Genomic DNA, 23,528 nt, shown 5'->3' on the forward strand with positions numbered 1-23,528 from the left:
TTTATTTCTCCGCCCCCCCCCCCCGCCCCGCCCCCATTGTTTGCACTCACTGTCTGCTCTCTGTGTCTGTTTGTTTTGTGCTCGTCTTCTTTTGTTTTCAGGAGGTACTGGGAATGGAACCCAGGTCCTCCCATGTGGGAGGGAGGCATCCAGTGTCTTGAGCCACCTCAGCTCCCTGCTTGTTGGGTCTCTCATTGTGTGTTTTCCTTGTTGCATCACCTCCTTGCTTCAGCTCACCATGCCATGTCAGCTTGCTGTCTTGCTCATCTTCTTTTGGAGGCACTAGGAACTGAACCTGGGACCCCACCCACAGTGTGGGAGACAGGCACCCAATTGCTTGAGCCACATACACTTCCCTCTGTACTCTTTTTGATGTATATTATACTTAAGCACAAAGTAAAACAGTAACAACAGTATTGCTATAATTATTATGACTGAAATTGGTATAGTAGTAAACATAGAGGACTAGATAAAAGGAAGTCTTGATTTCACAGCTTTTATTCCATAAACTGGCTTCATGACTTCCATCAAGTCAGTTGACTTCCTTGGCCTGTTTTCTTGTGTTTACGAGAATCACTTAGGTCTCCAAAACACTGCCAGACTCCTCAAAACTATGACTTTTTGTTGGCTTTAGTTCTGATAACTTGATCAGTTTGTGGGGATGAATGGGGAACTGGTTTTTGAAAAAATTAACTCAAAACTCTTTTTTCTTATATAGATGATTCCTTCAGGGTTACCAGAACTTACAAGTATTCAAGACTTAAAGTACGTTAGAGATGCACTTCAACCTCAAACTACAGATGCAGAAGCTACAATTTTCTTTACCAGGTAAGGCATATTTAAATTTTTTTTTTTTTTTTTTTTTTTTTTTTAAAGATTTATTTATTTATTTAATTTCCCCCCCTCCCCTGGTTGTCTGTTCTTTGGTGTCTATTTGCTGCGTCTTGTTTCTTTGTCCGCTTCTGTTGTCGTCAGCGGCATGGGAAGTGTGGGCGGCGCCATTCCTGGGCAGGCTGCTCTTTCTTTTCACGCTGGGCGGCTTTCCTCACGGGCGCACTCCTTGCGTGTGGGGCTCCCCCACGCGGGGGACACCCTTGCGTGGCACGGCACTCCTTGCGCGCATCAGCGCTGCGCATGGCCAGCTCCACACGGGTCAAGGAGGCCCGGGGCTTGAACCGCGGACCTCCCATGTGGTAGACCGACGCCCTAACCACTGGGCCAAAGTCGGTTTCCCCATATTTAAATTTATTAGAAAAAAACACATATAATTTAGCTTTGATTTGCTTTACCTTAGTTTAAACAAATGCTACATATTGAAATTCTCATTTACAGAAAAAAAATGTGATTCCCAATATGAACAAATAGTAGGTTATGAAAAGTTTATTTACTGAGTTAAATGTAAAGGATTTATAACAGCATTTAAAAAATATATTTGTTTCTCTCAAAATATGATCTAAAGATTTATTTTTCAATTTTTAAAATTCTGTTTATGAACTATTTCTGAGAAACATGTTTTCCACAGTGCAAAATACCTCTTCAAGGTATTTTCTAAAAGAATATCTGTACTAATTTATTTTTTAGGATTCTGTCGTAACAGTTTTTATGGATACCCTAAGTGCTTAAAACAGCAAACTCTGGGACACTATTGTTGTAAACTGTTATGATATGATGTATTACTTGAAATGTATATACCAGTATACTGGCATTTGAATTTGTCATTATTGCTTTAAATATGCAATATTTAAAAAGAGGTTCCCTCACTTCTTTTTGAATCTTTTTGCTTCCTTTGCCCTGTTTCTAAGATTTATTTCCTTTTCTTGCCTAAAATGTTCTACCCAGACTTGCCTTCCATATTTACCCCCAACAAATTCCCCATCCTGTCAAACCAAAACTTATTTTCTTGAGCAACATGATTACTTGAGGAATCTGACACAAGATTCTACTAATCTGCTATTTGATAGAAAAGTTTTTAAAACTTTTGGATTACTTTGAATGCGTCTTTCCATACCTGTTTGGTTATCCTCTTCTCCCTTTATTACCAGGGAATAAAATAATCAAGGCATCTTTTTAGCATTATACCAATCATTTTCTATCCTTAAGAGCTCTTTAATTAGTCTCAGACCCCACATGGCTCAAGAAAACAAAGTGTTGGTGGCGGACTTGGCCCAGTGGTTAGGGCATCCGTCTACCACATGGGAGGTCCGCGGTTCAAACCCCGGGCCTCCTTGACCCGTGTGCAGCTGGCCCATGCGCAATGCTGATGCACAGAAGGAGTGCCCTGCCACGCAGGGGTGTCCCCCGCATAGGGGAGCCCCACGCGCAAGGAGTGTGCCCCGTAAGGAGAGCCGCCCAGCACGAAAGAAAGTGCAGCCTGCCCAGGAATGGTTCCTTACACACGGAGAGCTGACACAACAAGATGATGCAACAAGAAGAAACACAGATTCCCGTGCCGCTGACAACAGCAGAAGCAGACAAAGAAGACGCAGCAAATAGACACAGAGAACAGACAACCTGGGTGGGGGGGGGGGGGCGGAGGAGAGAGAAATAAATAAATAAATAAATAAATAATTCTTTTAAAAAAAAGAAAAAAGAAAACAAAGTGTTATTGCCTTGAGACAGTGGGATGGAATGGGGACATTTCTTATGCTAAAATTTTCTTGTTAGGATAAGATGTATTTTAACAGGTCTTTGTCCTATAGAAAAAAGGGATTCCATGGAAATGTGAGAATCTGCTTAATATTTTGAAAGGAATGAAAGTAGGGTGTTTTTTGTTTTAATTAAGCATGTGTTTCCATGAATATTTACTGTTAATAAGCTTTCTGATTATTTTGTAGGCTGATTGAGTCAAGTTTAGGTAGCATCGCCACAAAGTTTAACTTCTTCATTCACAACCTTGCTCAGTTGCGTTTTTCTGGTCTTCCCTCTAATGATGAGCCCATCCTGTCATTTTCACCTAAAACTTACTCCTTCAGACAAGATGGTCGAATCAAGGAAGTCTCTGTTTTCACATATCATAAGAAGTACAATCCAGATAAACATTACGTAAGTTTGTTTTCAATATTTGTGACATTCATGCATGAATTATTGTCATCTTTCCTACTTCTTTCACTGGCTCTGCCAAAGGTTCAAGCATTTTTCCTGTTCATTCTTATTTCTTCGATGGATGATCCAAAAATAAATAAATTTACTTGGAGAATTCCTAATATTTTTCCAACACTTATTTCTTTGTAAATTTCCTGGAGAACAAAACCACAAGGATCAAATGATACCCCTCTTTCATAGATGAGGCCAAAAGGGTCCTATTATTCTGCTTTTCTCTATCTTCAGTATTTCTTAATTTCAAAAGTAAATCTTGGGAAGCAGATATGGCTCAACTGATAGAGCGTCCGCCTACCATATAGGAGGTCAAGGGTTTAAACCCAGGGCCTCCTGGCCCACGCATAGTACTGATACTCACAAGGAGTGCTATGCCACACAGGGATGTCCCCCCACGTAAGGGAACACCATGTGCAAGGAGTGTGCTCTGCAAGGAAAGCCACCCCACTCGAACAAGCGCAGCCCACCCAGGAGTGGTGCCGCACTCACGGAGACCTGATGCAGCAAGATGACACAACAAAAAAGAGACACAGATTCCCAGTGCCGCCAAGAATGTAAGCAGACACAGAACAGAAGAACACACAGTGAATGGACACAAGAGAGCAGACAAATGGAGTCGGGGGAGAGGAGAGAAAGAAATAAAAAAGAAATCTTTAGAAATTTTTTTTAAAAAGTAAATCTTGCTTATTGTAACAAATTCAAACAATTTTTATTTTATTTTATAAAGTAAATAATCTAAGTTCCCATTCCACTTTCCAGTTTGATGAAATTTTACAAATCTGTGAAATTTGTTTTTGAACAACAATAGGATTTTGGTGTGCTCACTCCCCACCTCTCCACAGTATAGCATTTTCATCTTTTTTGTTGTTACTTTTCACCTTTGTGCTAATATTTTTGTTGGATAATACCTTCCAATGCTTTTCTTTAATTTTTAACAAACTGATAGATTTTAAAAATCCATTTCACTAATCCTGTGGTGGACAATGGACTGTGGTTAACAGAACAAATATGAGAACTTTCTCTCATGAACTATAACAAATATATAATACTAATACAGGCTGTTAATAAGGTGGATTGGGAAACTACACCAAATGAAAGATATAGACTATAGTTAGTAGTAATATTTTGACAAGACTCTTCCATAACTTGCAACATTGCAGGTGTTGATGGTGGGGTGATGTATGGGAGCCCTGTATGATGTTATGCATGTTTGTTTTGGACGTTCACAGCTTTTACTATACGCTATTTTCATGTATGAATGATATACTCAATAAAATTTTTTAAACGAGAAAATCTATTTCACTAGTATTTTAGTTTTCACTTATTAGAGTAAATTTTAGAATCTTTTTATATGGTTATCAAGTATTTATTTCTTTTGAAAATTACTTTTCATTCATTCATATTGTACCCAATTAAGGTTTTGCCTTTTTTTTTCCTGTTGATTTGCAGGACCTCAATCCTTTGTGTTCTTAGCTTTTTATTTATTAATAGTCATTTGTCTATTGTCCTGTCATTTGTCTTTTAAATTTGCTGAAATTTAAAATATTTATGTGGCCATCTCTCTCTCTCTCTCTTTTTTTCTTTTTTACTGATTTCTGGGATTTATATTAGTCCTACATCTTAGCTATCCCAGAGAGTGAAAATAACCTCCTTTGTTTTCTTTTATGCTTTTACTTTTCTACAACTTCAATATCTCTGGAACTTATTTTTGTAAAATAGTTAGGGATTTACCTTGATATATATCTAATTATTCTAACACCATTTTACTGAGTAGTCCATTCTTTCCCCAATGATTTATAATGCCATATTTACATAAACTAAGTTTATATGTATTACTGAATTTATTTCTGATCTTCCTTAGATATATCTGATTCTTCTTATACCAGAATTACTCTCTTTAAAGTACTGTCACTTAATAATATATTAATATACAATAATATACAATAAGGTAAATTCCCTCATCTCCCACACCTTGTATTTTTTTTGTCTTTTCCCCCATTTACTCTCTTAAATGAGCTTACTTACTCTAATATTCTTATTGGAAATGAATTAAATTAATAGATTGGGGAGTATATTTGTTATATTTAATCCCAGGAAGGAAATACTTTCATTTCAAGATATATATATATATAATGGTTATGATTATTCTTAAAATATAGTTAGATATGTTATAAATACAATGATTTTTTATTTGTTATTTCCTATTGGTGCCTATATATTACCAATTTAAAACTACTTGGAGGGAGTGGATATAGCTTAGTGGTTGAGCGCCAGTTTCCCGTGTACCATGTCCTGGGTTCAATCCCTGGTACCTCCTAAAAACAATAATAAAATAAAGCACTTGGACTACATAGAGATAATTTGTAAATTTTCTTTCTATCAAGAAAAGTTTTGTTATAATTTTAATGTGTGTTTGGGCTATGATTTCTTTTCAGATTTATGTAGTCCGAATTTTGAGGGAAGGACAGTTGGAACCATCATTTGTTTTCCGAACATTTGACGAGTTTCAAGAACTTCACAATAAGCTCAGCATTATTTTTCCACTTTGGAAATTACCAGGGTATGTTCCCATCCTTGTGCATTAATAATCCTTTCTTGTAGGAAACAATTTCTTTATGATCAAATGTCGGTCAAAAGCTTTGTTTTAACATGTAGTACAATATTATGAATTGTGCCTGTCTTGTTTTCTTTTCTATCACAGAGGTCTAACCCAGTACTAGATGTAGACAAGGAGCCATAATATTTTGTTGACTGAATAAACAATGAATAAATGATCTAGATATTAAACTTAAAATAAGGGATTTTCCAGATTCTAATTTTAGTTAAAATTTTGAATTTGTTGTCTCTACCACAGTAAACAACACAAGATAAAGATTTGGAATCTTAGTTTTGATTCTGCAGCTAAATCACTGCAAAAATAAGTATTCTGTTATGGGTCATACTGAGCCCCTCTCAAAAATAATTTACCATTAAGACTGTTAACTAAAATCTTACTGTTTTAACTGAAACCCTTTGGAAATCTCCCAGTTTTAAGGTAGTTTAGTGGCTAGTAGACTTTGAATATCTATATTTCCTGTATCAAGTTGCTCATATTCTTTTCAGACTAGATTTTAAAAGCAAGTAGGAGGTAAAGTGGGTATCAGTTTATTTCCATGAGCAGTCTCATTTTCCCACTGCCACCAAAACAAGCAGAGTTGAGATTATCTTTTAGCACCTGACTTGGGCCCTAGGTCATTATTTGTATGTTTACTGGTTTCTCCAATAGCAATGGCTGCTTGAGTAATGACTTTTTTGGGAATCTGATATGAATAAAAAAATATTTGTGAATAGTTAAACTTGAGAAGAAATAAACAGAAAAATGGGCATATACCTATTTCCTCATTTGTAGTAATAAAGGCAACTTGCATACCTTTTGTATAAAGGATTATAAAAGGATAATAAGTAACTCAACTATTTCATTTCCAATACTTAAACAAAAAAAGCCTGTACTTTTTAAAAGGGAAATCACACATACAAAAAAACTTATTTCAAATTAAGACTCTACTGTGCAGTTAAGTATGTTTTAAAAAGTGTATTTCTTTTGTAAACTTCCAGATAAAATAACTTAAATCCTACTTGTTTTTGTTTTCATTTTTTAGCTTTCCTAATAGGATGGTTCTAGGAAGAACACACATAAAAGATGTAGCAGCCAAAAGGAAAATTGAGTTAAACAGCTATTTACAGAGTTTGATGAGTGCTTCATTGGATGTAGCAGAGGTGACCTCCTATATGACAAATAATAACCTACTGTACCTTTCGTGCTACATAATATTTGAACTAATGACTTTTTTTTCCCTTCATCTTAGTGTGATCTTGTTTGTACTTTTTTCCACCCTTTACTTCGTGATGAGAAAGCTGAAGGAATAGCCAGATGTGCAGGTAAGATTATTTTTCTGCTTTTAGAATTCATTGCTTCCTTGTGACCTACAAGTCGGTAACTACCCAGTAGATGTGGTGGAGTGACAGTGGGGTTACTGGCTGTTGTCATTGAGAATGTGAGAATAGGGGAAGAATCAGGATATTCTTTCTAAACCAGTCTATTTCTAGATAATGATAAATAGTATCTGTCTTAATAGAGTGAGATAGATTATTAAATAACTATAAATCAGTGGCCTAGCAAGTTCTTTTGTTCCATGTATGGTAGTCTATTGAAGTAACGTAAAATCCTTTTGTTGTACTCTGAACCACTGCAAGCAATTTAAAATAAAGGTAAATTACTTACATTTTCAGATGCAGGTCCCTTCAGTCCTACCCCAGGCCAAATAGGAGGAGCAGTGAAGTTATCTGTCTCTTACCGAAATGGTACTCTTTTCATCATGGTTATGCACATCAAAGATCTTGTGAGTGTTTACAAATAATAATGATGGTAGAAGAAATCTATATCTTGGTAGGAGGCATTACTGTTAAGGGACTGCTTTTCTTTATAGGTTACTGAAGATGGGGCTGACCCAAATCCGTATGTTAAAACATACCTACTTCCAGATACCCACAAAACATCCAAACGTAAAACCAAAATTTCACGAAAAACCAGGAATCCAACATTCAATGAAATGGTAAGTTAAAATCATTTATAAAAATCTCCTAGATTTGTTTGGGAATTTTAAAATTTTAAACATTTTAAATTTACAAATTTTAGTTATCAGTTGCTAAAATAGTCATTGTACTAGAAAAACAAATCAGTAACAGTCTAATGGTATTTAACAAAATAATCAGAATCAAACCTTAAATCACAGACCTTTAAGTTTTAAAATGCCCTTGGAACAATATGATTCAACTATTCTTCCTGTGCTGAAAGCCCCTCTACAACTGATTTTCGAAAAGTAATCTAATCAATGCTTAAATACTTACAGGTCATCCAGTTTGTTTTTGGCATCTCCAAAGCTTAGCAGATTATTTTTTATACTAACTGAGCTGAAAATCTTGACTCCCTGTGGTTTGCACCAACTCATTTGTATGTCTTGGGACCACATAGAACTACTCTTTTCCTTCTTCTACATGGCAGCCCTTCAGCTAATGGAAGTTCAAATTATCCTTCCTATTTCTTCTTTTAAAACATTTTCAATATATATTTTTTAATATTTCTATTAGACTTTTTTTTTTTAAAGATTTATTTTTTTAAATTTCTCTCCCCTCCCCACCCCCCTAGTCGTCTGCTGTCTCTGTCCATTCGCTGTGTGTTCTTCTGTGACCGCTTCTATCCTTATCAGCGGCACCAGGAATCTGTGTTTCTTTTTGTTGGTCACCTTGCTGTGTCAGCTCTCCACGTGTGCGGTGCCATTCTTGGGCACTCTGCACTTTCTTTTCATACTGGGCAGCTCTCCTTATGGGGTGCACTCCTTGCGCACGGGGCTCCCCTACGCAGGAGACACCCCTGCGTGGCACGGCACTCCTTGTGCCCATCAGCACTGAGCATGGGCCAGCTGCACACGGGTCAAGGAGGCCCGGGGTTTGAACAGCGGACCTCCCATGTGGTAGGCAGATGGCCCTGATAGGGCCAAATCCACTTCCTATCTTCAATATCTTTACCTTAAAATGATAGCATTTAGTTTCAAAATCCTTTCAAGATCCTGGTCATTCTTCAATCATATTTTACTCTTTAAGTAACCTTCTTGAAATAAAGTGCATAAAACTGAAAGTAATAAGCAAAGCGTTAACTGAGCAGTGTGAAGTAGGACTGTGACTTTGCTGAGATATTCATGGTCAATCTGCTATGGTAACCCACCCCACCCCTCTTTTTTTTTTCTCATTCAACTATTTCTTTAGAATGAATACATTATTTGTGTCATTAACATTATATCTACACAAAAATGTTTGGATAGAGATTGGAGTCAAATAATTCTGAATTTTCATCAAAGATATAAATTTCTTAAAAACGATATAAGAGCCTCTCACTCCTTTAAGAGCATACAGAATGCTTGGTGAAGGCTAATTGGTATTATTCTCAAAAAGGAGTATTGGATTTTTTTAGTGTTCTGCTATCAAGAAAATGAAATGAGAAGAGTAGGTGTAGCTCATTGGTTAAGTGCCTGCTTCCTATGTATGAGGTCCCAGGTTCAAGCCCTGGTACCTCCTAAAAAAAAGAAAATGAAGTGATTTCAGTATTGTTTTTGTTTTGTTGTTATTTAGCCAAACAATTAGAAAGGTTAGGTTAAGGAGTTGATTATCACAACTTAGGGTGAGGCTTTCTGGGGGAAAAAAAGTCCAAGTTAAGTGTTCAATACAATGAGAATTGAAATGGATAATGCTGCAACACTCTACATTTGCTGTTAACTGCATTTTTATTTGGTAAGTTTGCACTGAATTATGGATAATCGGAAACTGTCATTTCATGGTATATAAAAACCCATCAAAACAAGATCACAAAAGGAAATTTTAATCCCTTGTTTTCAAAATAATTATAATTATGCTATCCTAACTTGCTTCCTTCCGTTCTCTTTACCTAGCCACTAGGTCATCTTAAGTTATAGTGCCATGTAATTTCTTTTCCTTTTCCCATCACCTCCATCTCAGGAAAAAAACCATGTTTCTAATTTCTGTTTTTAGGCTGTGATTGGTGTCCTACTTCATCCATCTCTCAGATATCTAGAGGAATATTAGTATAATCTAGAACTCCTGAAATATAAAGCGTGCTTCTAAAGTATTGACCCAAATTCTACCAGATGTGTGGTGATCAATGTCATAATTTGTGGTTAATTTTTGCTAATATCCTCACTTCTGTTTTCACATAAAATATTCCAGATACCAAACTGTTTTATTTTATAACTTCTAATTTAATGTTTCTTTTTTCCTTGCTATAGCTTGTGTACAGTGGATACAGCAAAGAAACCCTAAAACAAAGAGAACTTCAACTAAGTGTACTTAGTGCAGAATCTCTGCGGGAGAATTTTTTCTTAGGTGGAATAACGCTGCCTCTGAAAGATTTCAACTTGAGCAAAGAGACAGTTAAGTGGTACCAGTTGACTGCAGCAACCTATTTGTAAGCTAGTGAATTTCTGAGTTTTGGAAGCAAGAATAGTTATTATAAATGTGGGCATGTACGCATACACACAAATACTTGTAGACTTTGTATAGTATTTTTATACTTGGACAGACGTTTTAAAATTAAAGATACTTGCTGCATTGCAACACATCTGTTGGACCAACAGTCACAAGACTAACTTTTATGAATTTGTGGAAGTCATTATATAGAAAGACTATACAGAATGCAACAATAAATATAGAGAGAGATGGGTACTACAAACCCTAAACTTAATGTATAGTAAGTCCTGAAAAAGACTTTGAGTTGGTGAAGATTTTAAGCCTTTCCTTGGTAATTTAGAGTAATAGCTCTAGTTTCATTTGATAGCACTATGTCAGTTCAGCCACCTACTTTGGATTGTTCCTTATATGAGCACAACACATTTTGCTTTTATGCATCTTTTATAACCTTTACCACAGTATATATTCACAAACACCAAAGGAAAGGAAAGGTATGGGATGTTACCATAAAATGCAGCTGCTATTCACATGGCTGAAAAGCGAAGCACAAATAACACCCAGCTGTGTTAAAAACTACTAAATAGTTAATAGAAGTAGGAAAAAATATATAATACTGCTTTTTATTATTCATGTCTTTAAATCCTTTTTCAGAATAAGTGCCAATCACTGAAGTTGTATATATTGGTGCCTTAACTTCATATGCTTCTCTGGCACTTCATATCTGATGCCTTTCCCTGACTCAATAAATAATTAGTAAGTAGTTTTCACCCACCATCAGTTTAGTAAAGACAAGATATTGTGCACATTTACTAAGTTTTTTCCACAGAAAGATAATTTTCTCTACTTCTTTGTGACTTAATTATTTAAATGTCAAGCCATTTGGTCTAATTTCTTTGTTACCCAGCACTTGAATGAGATTGATCAGTGTTGCTAGCTGTACACTAAATTCCATCATTCCATTATAATCCTACTTTTTTTTCCAAGAATGTCAGTTGAAGCTTGGTAATTTCACCTCCATATATCTATACTCCACTCCCTTATTAAACAAGTGAAAATTATTCTTCCATTCCTATTTGCTGCAAGAACTCCATGAGTAGGGCAGACTCTTCATCAGAGGTCCAGGACAGAATTTTAGAGTCCAAACCAAATTTCAATATATTCCTTTATGAAGAAGTTTGTCTTGTAAACTGTCTTAGTTAAATTTGTAAACATTTGTACATTTGCATGAAAGAATTTTCTTCCTTAACATAGTGAGATTCAGAATCATAAAGGACATGATTAAAATTAATCTACAGTAGCCATTAAAAATAAGATTTATTTTTATCACTTACCCATTCAACTTTACACATAATTTATATTTAGTCTGAATAAATATATATACACAATATATACTCCCATGATTATAATAGAAATTCAGACACTTTTTAAATGGCAATAGAGATTGTAGTAATCTAATTGCTGTGAGATAACTGACAAAATATACAATGAAGAGTATAAAAAGAAAAGCAACAATTTCAAATCATTTGCCCAGAACAGAAATTTTATGAATTATGCAAATGTTTAATGTAAATGGTGATATCTGCAGAGCCTAAATAATAGGGTTAAGGATATATCCAGTAGAATAGGCTTAAAAAACAAAAACAAAACTTGAAATTTTTGGTGCCTAACACTAATGGTCCATTTGTAGGAAACCCCATGAGTATGATATATGAATATCTTTTTATATTAATGTCAAAATGTGTTGCCTATTTAAGCTAATTAAAATTCATATCAAAGCACCACCTTTGTTTGCTTTTTCCATATACAGTTAACATTTCCTTAATGTGTATATGTAACTTTGCAAATGTAAAGTACTAGATAGTTTTACCTGATGTTTTTGGAGACCTAATTCCATTCCATCATTTATTAGCTACTGAAAAACAAAGTACTGTTTTGGTAAAAGATGTCATTGTTAATATGCCTCAATTTTTTTGCAGTCTGTTACATCAGTGTCTTTTAGCACAAATAATAGAGCTAGAAAATGGAATGACACTTTGCAAATACAAGAATTCTGGATTCTTATCTAAAAGTGTATATTATGGCTAATACTGCACAGTTAACCAGAGTTCTATAGAATAAGTGGTAATGCTCTTTTCTCTTAATTTAACTAATTGTGTGCTTTCTTTGGTCATTAAACATACACATACACACACACATTTTCCATATATTTTAATATAAGTTATTTCTTTGTGAAATGCTGATATTCAGTCCTTACAAAAAAAAGTACAAAGGAGCCTCTTTGTACTACTTCTTAATATCAATGTATTTAAAAATCAGTAGGAATTTTAAACTTCTTTTTAACCTTGCATTAAAGTAAATCTGAAAAACAAAAGTTTAAACAAACTGGCAAAGACACTAATTTTTATGTGTAATCACAATATTTTATACCTATCTTTATTGAGTAAAAGTAATTATGTAAGTCTGCACCAGAAGAATTCTTTCCTTTTGCCAGTGTTTTGGGATTGAAGTAATGATTTATTCTAAGAACCTATTACTATCTTTACTGAGGAACCCAATGTAGAACTTGCACTGACGTTTTCATTGCTGCCTTTATATGACTCTATAGGTATCTGAATGTTAAAGCATGTATGATCTTTGATAAAGTATTCTTTTTTCAAATTAGAGGTTATACAAATTTCAATATCTTGCCTTAAATTGATTGTTCTTTCTAAGATTCAAGTATTGTGGCATTTAAAAAAGAAATGAAAACATTCAGTTTTGATACCAAGACTTCAGACCAAGAAGGACTGAAGCCTGATTATCATAATCTGTAGATTTACTTATGTGTTATTTGATTAGCAGTACAAATATGAATGAATGTCATAATTAGTCTCATTGATAAGAACCAAATACTTTAATTATATTAAAGTAGTTTATAAAGATGTATAGTTTTTTATTAATACCTTGAATATATTCAGTGGATTGAATGTGACTTCATAACTGTACTACGATTGTATTAAAATATCTTTGGAATAAAGGAACGTTGTTGTCATTTCTTTTGCCATCTAAACTTTCTAAACCTTCATATGAGCTCATTGTTACTGTTCTTGCATCACCCCAATAATCCTGACCTGAATTCCAGATTCAGATTCAAATTCAGAGCTCAACAACAACAAAAAAACACCCAATTTTAAAACGGGTCAAAGGACTTCAATAAACATTTCTCCAAAGTAGATAGGCAAATAGCCATAAAGCATATGAAGGGATGTTCAACATCATTAGCTATTAAGGAAATGCATATCAAAACCACCACGAGATACCATTTTATCCCCACTAGGATGGCTACTATTAAAAAACGGGAGGGAAGCGGACTTGGCCCAGTGGATACGGCGTCCGTCTACCACATGGGAGGTCCGCGGTTCAAACCCCGGGCCTCCTTGACCCATGTGGAGCTGGCCCATGCGCAGTGCTGATGCTCACAAGGAGTGCCCTGCCATGCAGGGATGTCCCCGCGTAGGGGAGCCCCACGCGCAAGGAGTGCACCCTGTAAGGAGAGCCACCCAGCACAAAAGAAAGTGCAGCCTGCCCAGGAATGGCACTGCATGTACGGAGAGCTGACACATAAGATGACGCAACAAAAAGAAACACAGATTCCTGTGCCGTTGACAACAACAGAAGCAGACAAAGAAGAACACGCAGCAAATGGACACAGGGCAGACAACAGGGGGTTGGGGCGGGGGGAAGGGGAGAGAAATAACAAATGTTGGAGAAATAGGAGCCTTTGTACATTGTTAGTGGGAATATAAAATTGTACAGTAGTTGTGGAAAACAAAGGTTGGTGGTTTCTCAGAAACATAAGTATAGAATTATTGTACAACCCAGCAATCCCATTTTTAGGTATATACCTAAAAGAATGCAAAGCGAGGGCTCGAACTGATATTTGCAAACCTGTGCTCATAGTCGCATTATTCACAATTGCCAAAAGGTGGAAGGAATACAAGCATCCATCAACAGATGAATGGATAAACAAAATTTGGTATAATGAAATGGAATATTATCCAGCCATAAAAAAGAATGAAGTTCTGATACATGCTATGGTATGGATGAACCTTAAAGACATCATGCTGAGTGAAACAAACCAGACATCAAAGGACATATATTGTTGAGGATTTTGCATCTATATTCGTAAGGGATATTAGTCTAATTTTCTTGTGATATCTTTATCTGGCTTTGGTATTAGGGTTATGTTGGCCTCATAGAATTGAGTTGAGTGCGTTCCCTCCTCTTCAGTTTTTTGGAAGAATTTTCACAGGATTGGTGTCAATTCTTGTTAGTGGTAAAATTCACCTGTGAAGCCATCTGCTCCTAGGCTTTTCATTATTGGGAGATTTTATTACTGTTTCAGTCTCTTGTAAATTGTCCTGTTGACATCTTATATTTCTTCTTAAATGTAGGCAGTTTGTGTGTTTCTAGAAAGTTATCCATTTCATCTAATTTGTTGTACAGTTGTTCATAGGATGCTCTTATAATCCTTTTTATTATTTCTGTAGGAATAGTAGTAATGTCCCCCCTTTCATTTCTAATTTTAGTTTTTTGTGTCCTCTAGTTTTTTCTTTCTCAGTCTATCTAAAGCTTTGTTGATTTTACCATTCTTTTCAAAGAATTAACTTGGTTTTGTTGATTCTAATTTTTATTTTCTCTATTACCTTTATCTCCACTCTAATCTTTGTTATTTTTCCTTCTACTCAATTTGGATTTAGTTTGCTCCTTCTCTAGATCCTCTAGTTGTGAGTCTATCTCTGATTTGTGATCTTTAGTCTTCTTTAATGTAAGCATTTAGAACTTTAAACTTTATTCTCAGTTGCTTCCCATAAGTTTTGGTATGCTCTGTTTTCATTTTCATTTGCCTCAAGATATTTCCTCATTTCTCCTGTGATTTCTTCTTTGACCCATTAGTTGTTTAACAGTGTTTTGCTTAATTTCCACATATTTGTGAATTTTCCAGTTCTCCTTCTGTCAATGATTTCTATCTTCATTCCATTATGACTGGAGAAGGTACATTGTATGATATTTATTGAGACTTGTTTTGTGAGCTACTATCATAAAGAATGATCCATGTATATTAGAGAAGAATGTGTATTCTCTTGCTGTTAGGTGAACTGTTCTATATACGTCTGTTAGGTATAGTTGCTTTAGGGTACCATTCAAGTCTTCTATTTCCATCCTTTTTTTTTTTTTTTAAGATTTTTAATGTATTATTTATTTCTCCCTTCTCCCCCTCCCCCTGTTGTCTGTTCTCCTTGTCCATTTGCTGTGTGTTCTTCTGTGTCCACTTGCATTCTTAACAGTGGCACCAGGAATCTGTGTCTCTTTTTGTTGCATCATCTAGCTGCATCAGCTCTTCATGTGTGTGGTGCCACTCCTGGGCAGGTTGTGCTTTGTTCACATGGGGCAGCTCTCCCTACAGGGTGCACTCCTTGTACATGGGACTCCCCTATGTGGGGGACACCCCTGTGTGGCACAGCACTCCTTGCATGCATCAGCACTGTGTGTGGGCCAGCTCACCACACAGGTCAGGAGGCCCTGGATTTGAACCCTGGACCTCCCATGTTGGCAGATGCTCTATCAGTTGAGCCAAATCTGCCTCCCCTATTTCCTTCTTGATGGTCTGTCTAGATGTTCTAAACATTATTGAAAGTGGTGTATTGAGTAGAACCATCTATTTCTTCCTTCTAATCCACCAATGTTTGCTTCATATATTTTGGGGTTCTGCCATTAAATGCATATGCATTTTTAATATTGTATCTTCTTGTTGAATTGACCCCTTTATCAGTATACATTGACCTTCTTTTTCCCTTGTAACAGTTTTTAAGTTTATTTTATCTCATATTTGTATAGCTATACCACCTCTCTTGGTTGCTATTTTTTTTTTGTCTTTATTTTTTTAATGTCTTGGTTGCTATTTGCATGGTATATTTTTTTCCATCCTTTCACTTTCAACCTACTTTTTTTTTTTTTAAGATTTATTTATCTCCCCTCTCCCCCATTGTCTGCTCTCTTTGTCCATTCACTGTGTGCTCTTCTGTGTCCGCTTGCATTTTTGTCAGCGGCACCAGGAATCTGTGTCTCTTTTTGTTCCCTCATCTTGCTACATCAGCTCTCCGTGTGTGCGGCGCCACTCCTGGGCAGCCCGGAATTTATTTCTTCACTGGGCAGCTCTCCTTACGGGGTGCGCTCCCTGCGCGTAGGATTCCCCTACGCGGGGGACACCCCTTGCATGGACAGCAGTCCTTGTGCACATCAGCACTGTGCATGGGCCAGCTCCACACGGGTCAAGGAGGCCTTGGGTTTGAACCATGGACTTCCCATGTGGTAGGCGGATGCTCTATCCATTGAGCCAAGTCTGCTTCCCTCAACATACTTGTGTCTGAATTTACCGTGAGTCTCCTGTTAAACAGCTTATAGAAGAGTCATGCTTTTTTATCCATTCTGCCAATTTCTGCCTTTTGACTAGAAAGTTTAATGCATTTACATTTAAAGTTTTTACAAATTATTTCTGCATTGCTCTCCTTCAGAGTTAGCTCTCCTAACAAGAAGAGCACCCTGAGGTGAATGCAAAGTACAGGGTCCTCTCTGACTTTACTGAGTCTGTGTTTTGTCCGGGTCTTGTGCTTGAACTGGCCTTAGGAATTCTCCCATTTACAGGAATTTGAAGGGTCCCTCTACTCCCTAAGAAATAAACATTCTTCCTCTCCTGGGTTCTCTTTGTATGGCTTAAAGGAGGTATTCCTTTGCCCTGGGCTGCTTTAATTGTTTCTGACACTGCTTTAGCTGTCCTCAAGCTGCTGCTGTTTCCACAGTAATTGTGGGAGGGTAAAGCCCAAAAAGAATTTCCTAGCTCAGTCTTTCAGGCTGCCACTGATAGGTTGGCTCTGTTTTCTTGATTAGACACTTGCTCAGTTATTGCAACCTTTTAGCTTTTTTCAGAATTTTGAGGAGGATGACTGCAGTTTTTGCCAGTTGTTCAAACATTTTGTAAGGCAATGATACACTGGAACATTACACCACCATCTTGTTAAGCAGAAGCTAGCAGCCATTATCTTCAAATATTATATATGTCACATTCTCCCTATCTTTTTCCTTTGGAGCTGATTAAATGTGTAACAGACCTTCCCACTCTCTTCCATGCCTTTTACTTCTCTTCCATATTTTTCCTTTTTTTTTAGGAGGGTGGGTAAGAAGGACATCTATACTACATTCTCAATAATTATTCTGACTTCTCTTCCAATTCACTACTTAATCCATCCATAAGTTTTTTTAATTTAGTTGTACTTTCCATTTCTAGAACAACTATTTGGGTTTTTTGTTTGTTTGTATGATCCAGAAGAGATCATGGACCCAAACAATGGTTCCAAGACAATTCAATGGGGAAAAGAATGGCCTTTTCAATAAATGGTGCTGGTATAACTGGATAACTACATGCAGGAGAAAGAAGTTGTACCCTTATCTCATACCATATACAAAAATTCATTCAAAATGGATTAAAGAACTAACCCGGGAAGCAAGTATGGCTCAACCAGTTGGATGCCTGCCTGCCACATGGGAGGTCCTGGGCTTGGGTTGTGGAGCCATCTAAAATAAGACAAGCAGATACTGCCCCGGCAGGAACGAGCTAGATGCTGGCCCCACTGCAAAAAAAGAAAAACGAGATAGACACCGCCCCCACCACAACAAACGTGCCACAGAGCAGCAGGACACTGCAGCCCACAGGGAGCAGATGTGACAAGTCTCTGGGCACTCGCCTCTCATGCGGAAGGTCCCAGGTTCAGTTCTGGAGAAGGCGAGCAGACAGACAAAAGAACCATCTGGGAGAGGGGGTGGATAAATAAAATGTACATAAAATTTTTTAACTTAATTTTTTTTTAATCTAAAAAAGAAAATTAAAATTACAACCTGTGCAGGTGTACAACTTTGTGATCTTGGATTAGGTAACTATGACCCAAAATGCACAAGCAACAAAAGAGAAAAATAAATTGACTTCATCAAAATGAAGAAATTTTGTGCATCAAATGGCACTATCAAGAAAGTTTAACAGAAAACCCACAGAATGGCAGAAAATATTTGGAAACCATATATCTGATAAAGGTTTTATATTCAGATAATATAAAGCGCTTACACAACTCAACAAAAATGACAACCCAGTTAAAAAATGCACAAAAGACTCGAATAGACTTTGCCCCAAAGAAGATATACAGATGGCCAATCAGCATATGATAAGATGCTCAATACCATTAGCCACTAGAGGAATGCAGATCAAAACCACAGTGAGACACCACTTCTACCCACTAGAAACTAACAAGGCTTGGTGTGGATGGGGAGAAATAGGAAATCTTGTACCTTGCTGGTGGGAACATAAAATGATGTCACCATTGAGAAAATAGTTTGGCAGTTCCTCAAAAAAATGTGCCACAATGATAAAAGAGGTTGTTGATGTGGGAGGAGTGGGGTGAGGGGGGTATATGGGGACCTCTTATTTTTTTGAACGTAACATTTTAAAAAGAGAGAGAAAAGGTTAACGTAGAGTTACCTTATGTCCTAGCAACTCCACTCCTAAGAATTGAAAACATATTCATGCAAAAATTTGTACAGAAATGCTTATAGCAGCAGCATTCATAAAAGCCAAAAAGTGGAAACAACCTAAGTACCCAACAACAGATGAATACTTAAACAAATGTGGTGTATCCATACAATGGACTATTACTCAGCTGTAAAAAGTACCGATACAGGGAAATGGACTTTGGCCCAGTGGTTAGGGCCTCCCTCTACCATATGGGAGGTCCGCGGTTCAAACCCCGGGCCTCCTTGACCCGTGTGGAGCTGGCCAAGCTCAGTGCTGATGCGCGCAAGGAGTGCCGTGCCACACAAGGGTGTCCCCCGCGTGGGGGAGCCCCACGCGCAAGGAGTGCGCCCGTGAGGAAAGCCGCCCAGCGTGAAAAGAAAGAGCAGCCTGCCAAGGAATGGCGCCGCCCACACTTCCCGTGCCGCTGACGACAACAGAAGAGGACAAAGAAACAAGACGCAGCAAATAGACACCAAGAACAGACAACCAGGGGAGGGGGGGATATTAATTAAATAAATAAATCTTTTAAAAAAAAAAAAAAAAAGTACTGATACATGCAACATGGATGAACCTTGAAAACATTACACTCAGTGAAAGAAGCCAGTCACAAAAGTCACATAATTGCATGATTCCAATTATATGAAGCATCCAGAGTCGACAAACCCATTGAGACAGAATGCAGGTAAGTGCTTGCCAGGAACTGACAGAAGAGGGGTTTGGGGAATGAGTGGTGACAGCTTAATGGGTATAATTTCTTTTCTGATGTGATGAAAATGTTGTGGCATAAATAATGGAGATGGTTGCACAATACTGTGAATGTACCAAAATCCACTGAATTTCACATTAAAATAGTTCAAATGGTGAATTTTGTGTTATGTGAATTTTACCTGAATAAAAATAAAATGAAAAAATAAAGATCCACACAATTTTTAAACTACTTGATCACTGAACATCTTCCTTTAATAAATAATTGTGTTAACAGTGAATAGCTTTCTAAATAACTGAAATAAAGTTTACTTTTTTATGGCTTTATAAAACCAGAAGATTCCAATTTTTTTTAATTCTCAAAAAAATACGTTGCATAGAAAGGCAATGGGGGTATGGCTTAATAGAAAATAAACGCCATTTGATTACAATTAAACACACACATACCCACCATCATATTTCCTCTTTGATATTGCTGAATATATAAACATGTCCAGATAAAGTGATTAAAAATTAGTGAAGGGTTTAAACATGATTAAAAACAAAACCATAAAAAGTAATAATTGCATAGATCAATATTTGAGTCAACCTTCCTGTATTTTTATTAGTTGTATGGTCTTTTTAACTGTGTTGTTTGTTTTTTGTTTTGTTTTTGTCAGAGCGGTTTTGTCAAAACTCAATCCAGTTCTTGATATGGTTATATCATAGGTATGAGGCAGGTTAGTAAGTGAAAGGGGGAAGGCTGCTGTCCCAGCAGACAATGTGGCCGACAGGGCCTATGGCTGTGAGACCCCGCCCAGAAACCTGAGAAGAAAGCTGCTGGAAAGACACAGCGAGACCCTGGCTGTGAGAATAATTTGAAACGAGAGGGAAGGCCCCGGATATCCTAAAAAGGCCTCACTATTGGCCTCCTGAGAAATGACAGGTAGGGCAACCAATCAAAACAGCAAACAGACTTTTAAAAGGTCTGACCTGGAGCCCCATCCACACAATACACCCTGGGACAGTGTCCTTTTCTTGTTTTCTTGTTTCTTAATAAACTCTTTACTCCCTTGCCTACCCTATGATGTGTCCTTAAATTCTTTTATGTGATATAAGCCAAAAACCTAGAAGCCCAGAAACCAGAGCCATCCGTAACATATCCCTCAATCATTCTACCGCAAGATATAACTTGTGATAAGTCAGGGGCTGACAGACAGTAATTCCAGCAATACTCGAGGACTTAAAAAACTCATGTGTAACTAAGTAACTGATTTGGTCCAAATCACAGACAGATGTACTATATTCCAGATGAAGATTGCCAACTCTTTACTCTTGCCACTGTGTTCTGCCTACTGAAATGATGTCTGTAGTCTAGATATCTTGAAAGGGGAGAAAATTACCTTTTTAGGCTTTTCTCTCAAATAATTATTGAGAATCTAATCTCTTGCCAGGCAACTCTTCTGGGTGTTGGGACTAAAGCAATGAATATTCTATTAATATCTCAATTAAAATTTTATTGGAGGCAGACTGACAACCAAATAATTAAGAAACTGAAGGAAAATGGCAGATATTTATGTACTATAAAGGCAATCAATAGCATAGTGTTGGAATAAAGACTGCTTTAGATGGGCCTCCTCAGGAAGGAAATGATATTGAGGCCAGAATTTGAGAACTAGCCCTGAGAAGATCTTGGGAAGTGCATTACAGAAAAGGCAATATCTAGGGGAAAGTCCCTAGGCAGGAAAGGAACAGGTTGTTATCTTAGAGAATCAGAAAGGAGTAAGTGGGAAGGGGATGTGGCTCAAGTGATTGAGCTCCTGCCTACCACATGGGAGATTCTGGGTTTGGTTCCTGGAGAAGGCAAGCTGGCACAATGGGCAGGCGTGGCAAACTGACACAACAAGATGATACAACAAAGAGGAAAGACAATGAGAGAAACAACAAAGCAGGGAACTGAGCTGGCTCAAGTGATTGAGCACTTCTCTCCCACATGGGAGGTTCTAGGTTCAGTTCCTGGTGCCTCCTAATGAGATGAGCAGACATTGAGAGCACACAGCAAATAGACACAGAGAGCAGACAGTGACCTCAAACAATAAGGGGTAGGGGAGAATAAATAGATAAAAATAAATCTTTTTTTTTTTGGCTAGAGTGTTGTAGAACCAGTGGGAAAGTGGCAAGGCACGAAGCCAGGAGTTTGAATTTTATTCTAAATGCATTGAGAAAGCATGGGAAGGTTTTAAACAAGGAAGTAATAAATTATATATATATATTTTTATTATTTTTTAAAGATTTATTTATCGTCTCCCCCATTGTCTGCTTGTTGTGTGCTCTCTGTATCTGCTCCTTTCTTTCAGGAGGCACCGGGAACTGAACCCAGGACCTCCCATGTATAAGGGAGGTGACCAATCACTTGAGCCACGTCTGCTGCCTGGTTGTTGTGTCTCTCATTGCGTTTCCTCGCTGTGTCTCTTTGGTGCATCAGCTCACCGCACTGGCTTGTCACGTCAACTTGCTGACTCGCATGTCTTCTTTTAGGGAAACTGAGAACTGAATGTGGCACCTCCCATGTGGTAGGTGGGTGCCCTACTGTTTAAGCACATCCACTTCCCTATATTTTTAAAAGATCACTCTGACTGGTAGGTCTGGAACAGATTGTATGTGTTTGGAGTGGGGACACAAGTAAAAGCACAGATAGCTGGGATACCATTGAGTTGCCAGATGGGAGGTGATGATGGCTTAGATTAGATTAAACAATGGAAATGAAGAAAAGTGAATGTATTCAGGACTTATTTTTGTAGTAGACCTGAGATGACTCTAATGGGAATGAGACAAAGAGGAAACATGGAAGACTCCTAGGTTTCTGGTTTGAGCAACTAGGTAGAGAGCTTTACTGAAACAAAGTGGTTTTGGAGTAGGTAAGCAGGGCTAGGGATTGGGAACTGGAACCATGTTAAATTTAGATACTTGTTCTGTATCTGGGCTAAAGATGTAAGTTTTGCTAATGATAAGAATGCACCTTTGCTAGGGAAAAACAGATTACCCAATATTTCCGAATTTAATTGCTATTTCTAATGCTTTGGAAAAAGCTATTCATCAAAAAGTGGTAGGTTTAAAGAGTGGGGGTGGACGTTTTAATACCTGGGGTTTCTTTTAAAGTCTCACCAGTTACTTTAAACTTGTGGACAGGCATTTCTTGATTTCACTGACCTCCCTCCTCCCCACGGTCACTTTTTTTCTTTTAACAAGCTGCTTCTTTTGTCCATTCTTTCACCGTAGTCCTGTGTTCTAGCCCTAGCTCAGTCTTAAAAGAGCTTCCTCAGTGGTGGTTCCTTTTCTGCCAGGAGGATTAAACGTCTCATTTCCTCCCTCTCATCCTTCCCATTCCCCTTCCCCTTCCTACCTCCAGTTCCAGCCCTTTGCAATCTGTTCCTAAAGCTCTATCTGTACGTGGCTCCGTGAGGATGTGCACGACACTCCTCCTGGCCGAACCCACACCCCACAGTCAGGTTCAGGGTAGAGAGCGTAGCCCAAGGGAGTCGCCAGGCCAGCGTTCACATCCCTGGACTCGTTCGTGAACTTTAGAGAGCCCTCCCTTCACAAGATCAGTAGAGAAAAAGAAATGGAACATTGTCCTGGGGGTAACCGCTACCATTACTTCCAGTATGGCATTTATCACATGGTTTTATACTTGTCGAATTACTCCTGTAAATTTATTAAAGGCAGTGGCAGACTTTGGAGGTTTTAGGTGCTGATGAATGAACAATTAATTGTACATGGCTCAACCTCAGGCGCGAAAGTCCAATGGGCTGTGGGGACTCCGAGGACGGCCCAAAGTCACCGAACACTGAAGCTTTATCTGACCCAGGCACCCTCTGAGCCCGGGAATCCAACCTGAACCATCCTACTGTTGAGAGAACCTCCCCGAAGCCCAAAATTCCCATCCGCAGGAGACTTTGATTGGAAGCGGCGTGGGACAGTTTCCCACTCTGGCTCCGAGCCAAACCAGAGACCGGTGCACGCCGGGATGTGTAGACTTCTTGTTTGAGGAATCCTGGACGACGTTGAAATGCATTTCGGGATATGTAGTCACGCCAACGACGGAGGCTACGCAGCTTAGCTCCGCCTCCTG

General features: G+C 37.7%; 1 protein-coding gene across 1 annotated transcript in view; it reads left to right on the forward strand.

The window, feature by feature from the left end:
• Window positions 1-13,129, forward strand: part of PIK3C2A (phosphatidylinositol-4-phosphate 3-kinase catalytic subunit type 2 alpha) — a 116,568-nt gene extending 103,439 nt beyond the window's left edge. The window contains exons 26-33 of the mRNA XM_058305678.2: window positions 719-828; window positions 2,835-3,042; window positions 5,532-5,656; window positions 6,735-6,852; window positions 6,942-7,014; window positions 7,366-7,475; window positions 7,563-7,688; window positions 9,933-13,129. Of these exons, the coding sequence (XP_058161661.1) occupies window positions 719-828; window positions 2,835-3,042; window positions 5,532-5,656; window positions 6,735-6,852; window positions 6,942-7,014; window positions 7,366-7,475; window positions 7,563-7,688; window positions 9,933-10,115 (1,053 nt within the window). The 3' untranslated portion in view covers window positions 10,116-13,129. The remainder of the gene's footprint in view (window positions 1-718; window positions 829-2,834; window positions 3,043-5,531; window positions 5,657-6,734; window positions 6,853-6,941; window positions 7,015-7,365; window positions 7,476-7,562; window positions 7,689-9,932) is intronic.
• The last annotated feature ends 10,399 nt before the right edge of the window (window positions 13,130-23,528 follow it).

Source organism: Dasypus novemcinctus, chromosome 10 (assembly GCF_030445035.2).
Source record: "Dasypus novemcinctus isolate mDasNov1 chromosome 10, mDasNov1.1.hap2, whole genome shotgun sequence".
Lineage (NCBI taxonomy): Eukaryota > Metazoa > Chordata > Mammalia > Cingulata > Dasypodidae > Dasypus > Dasypus novemcinctus.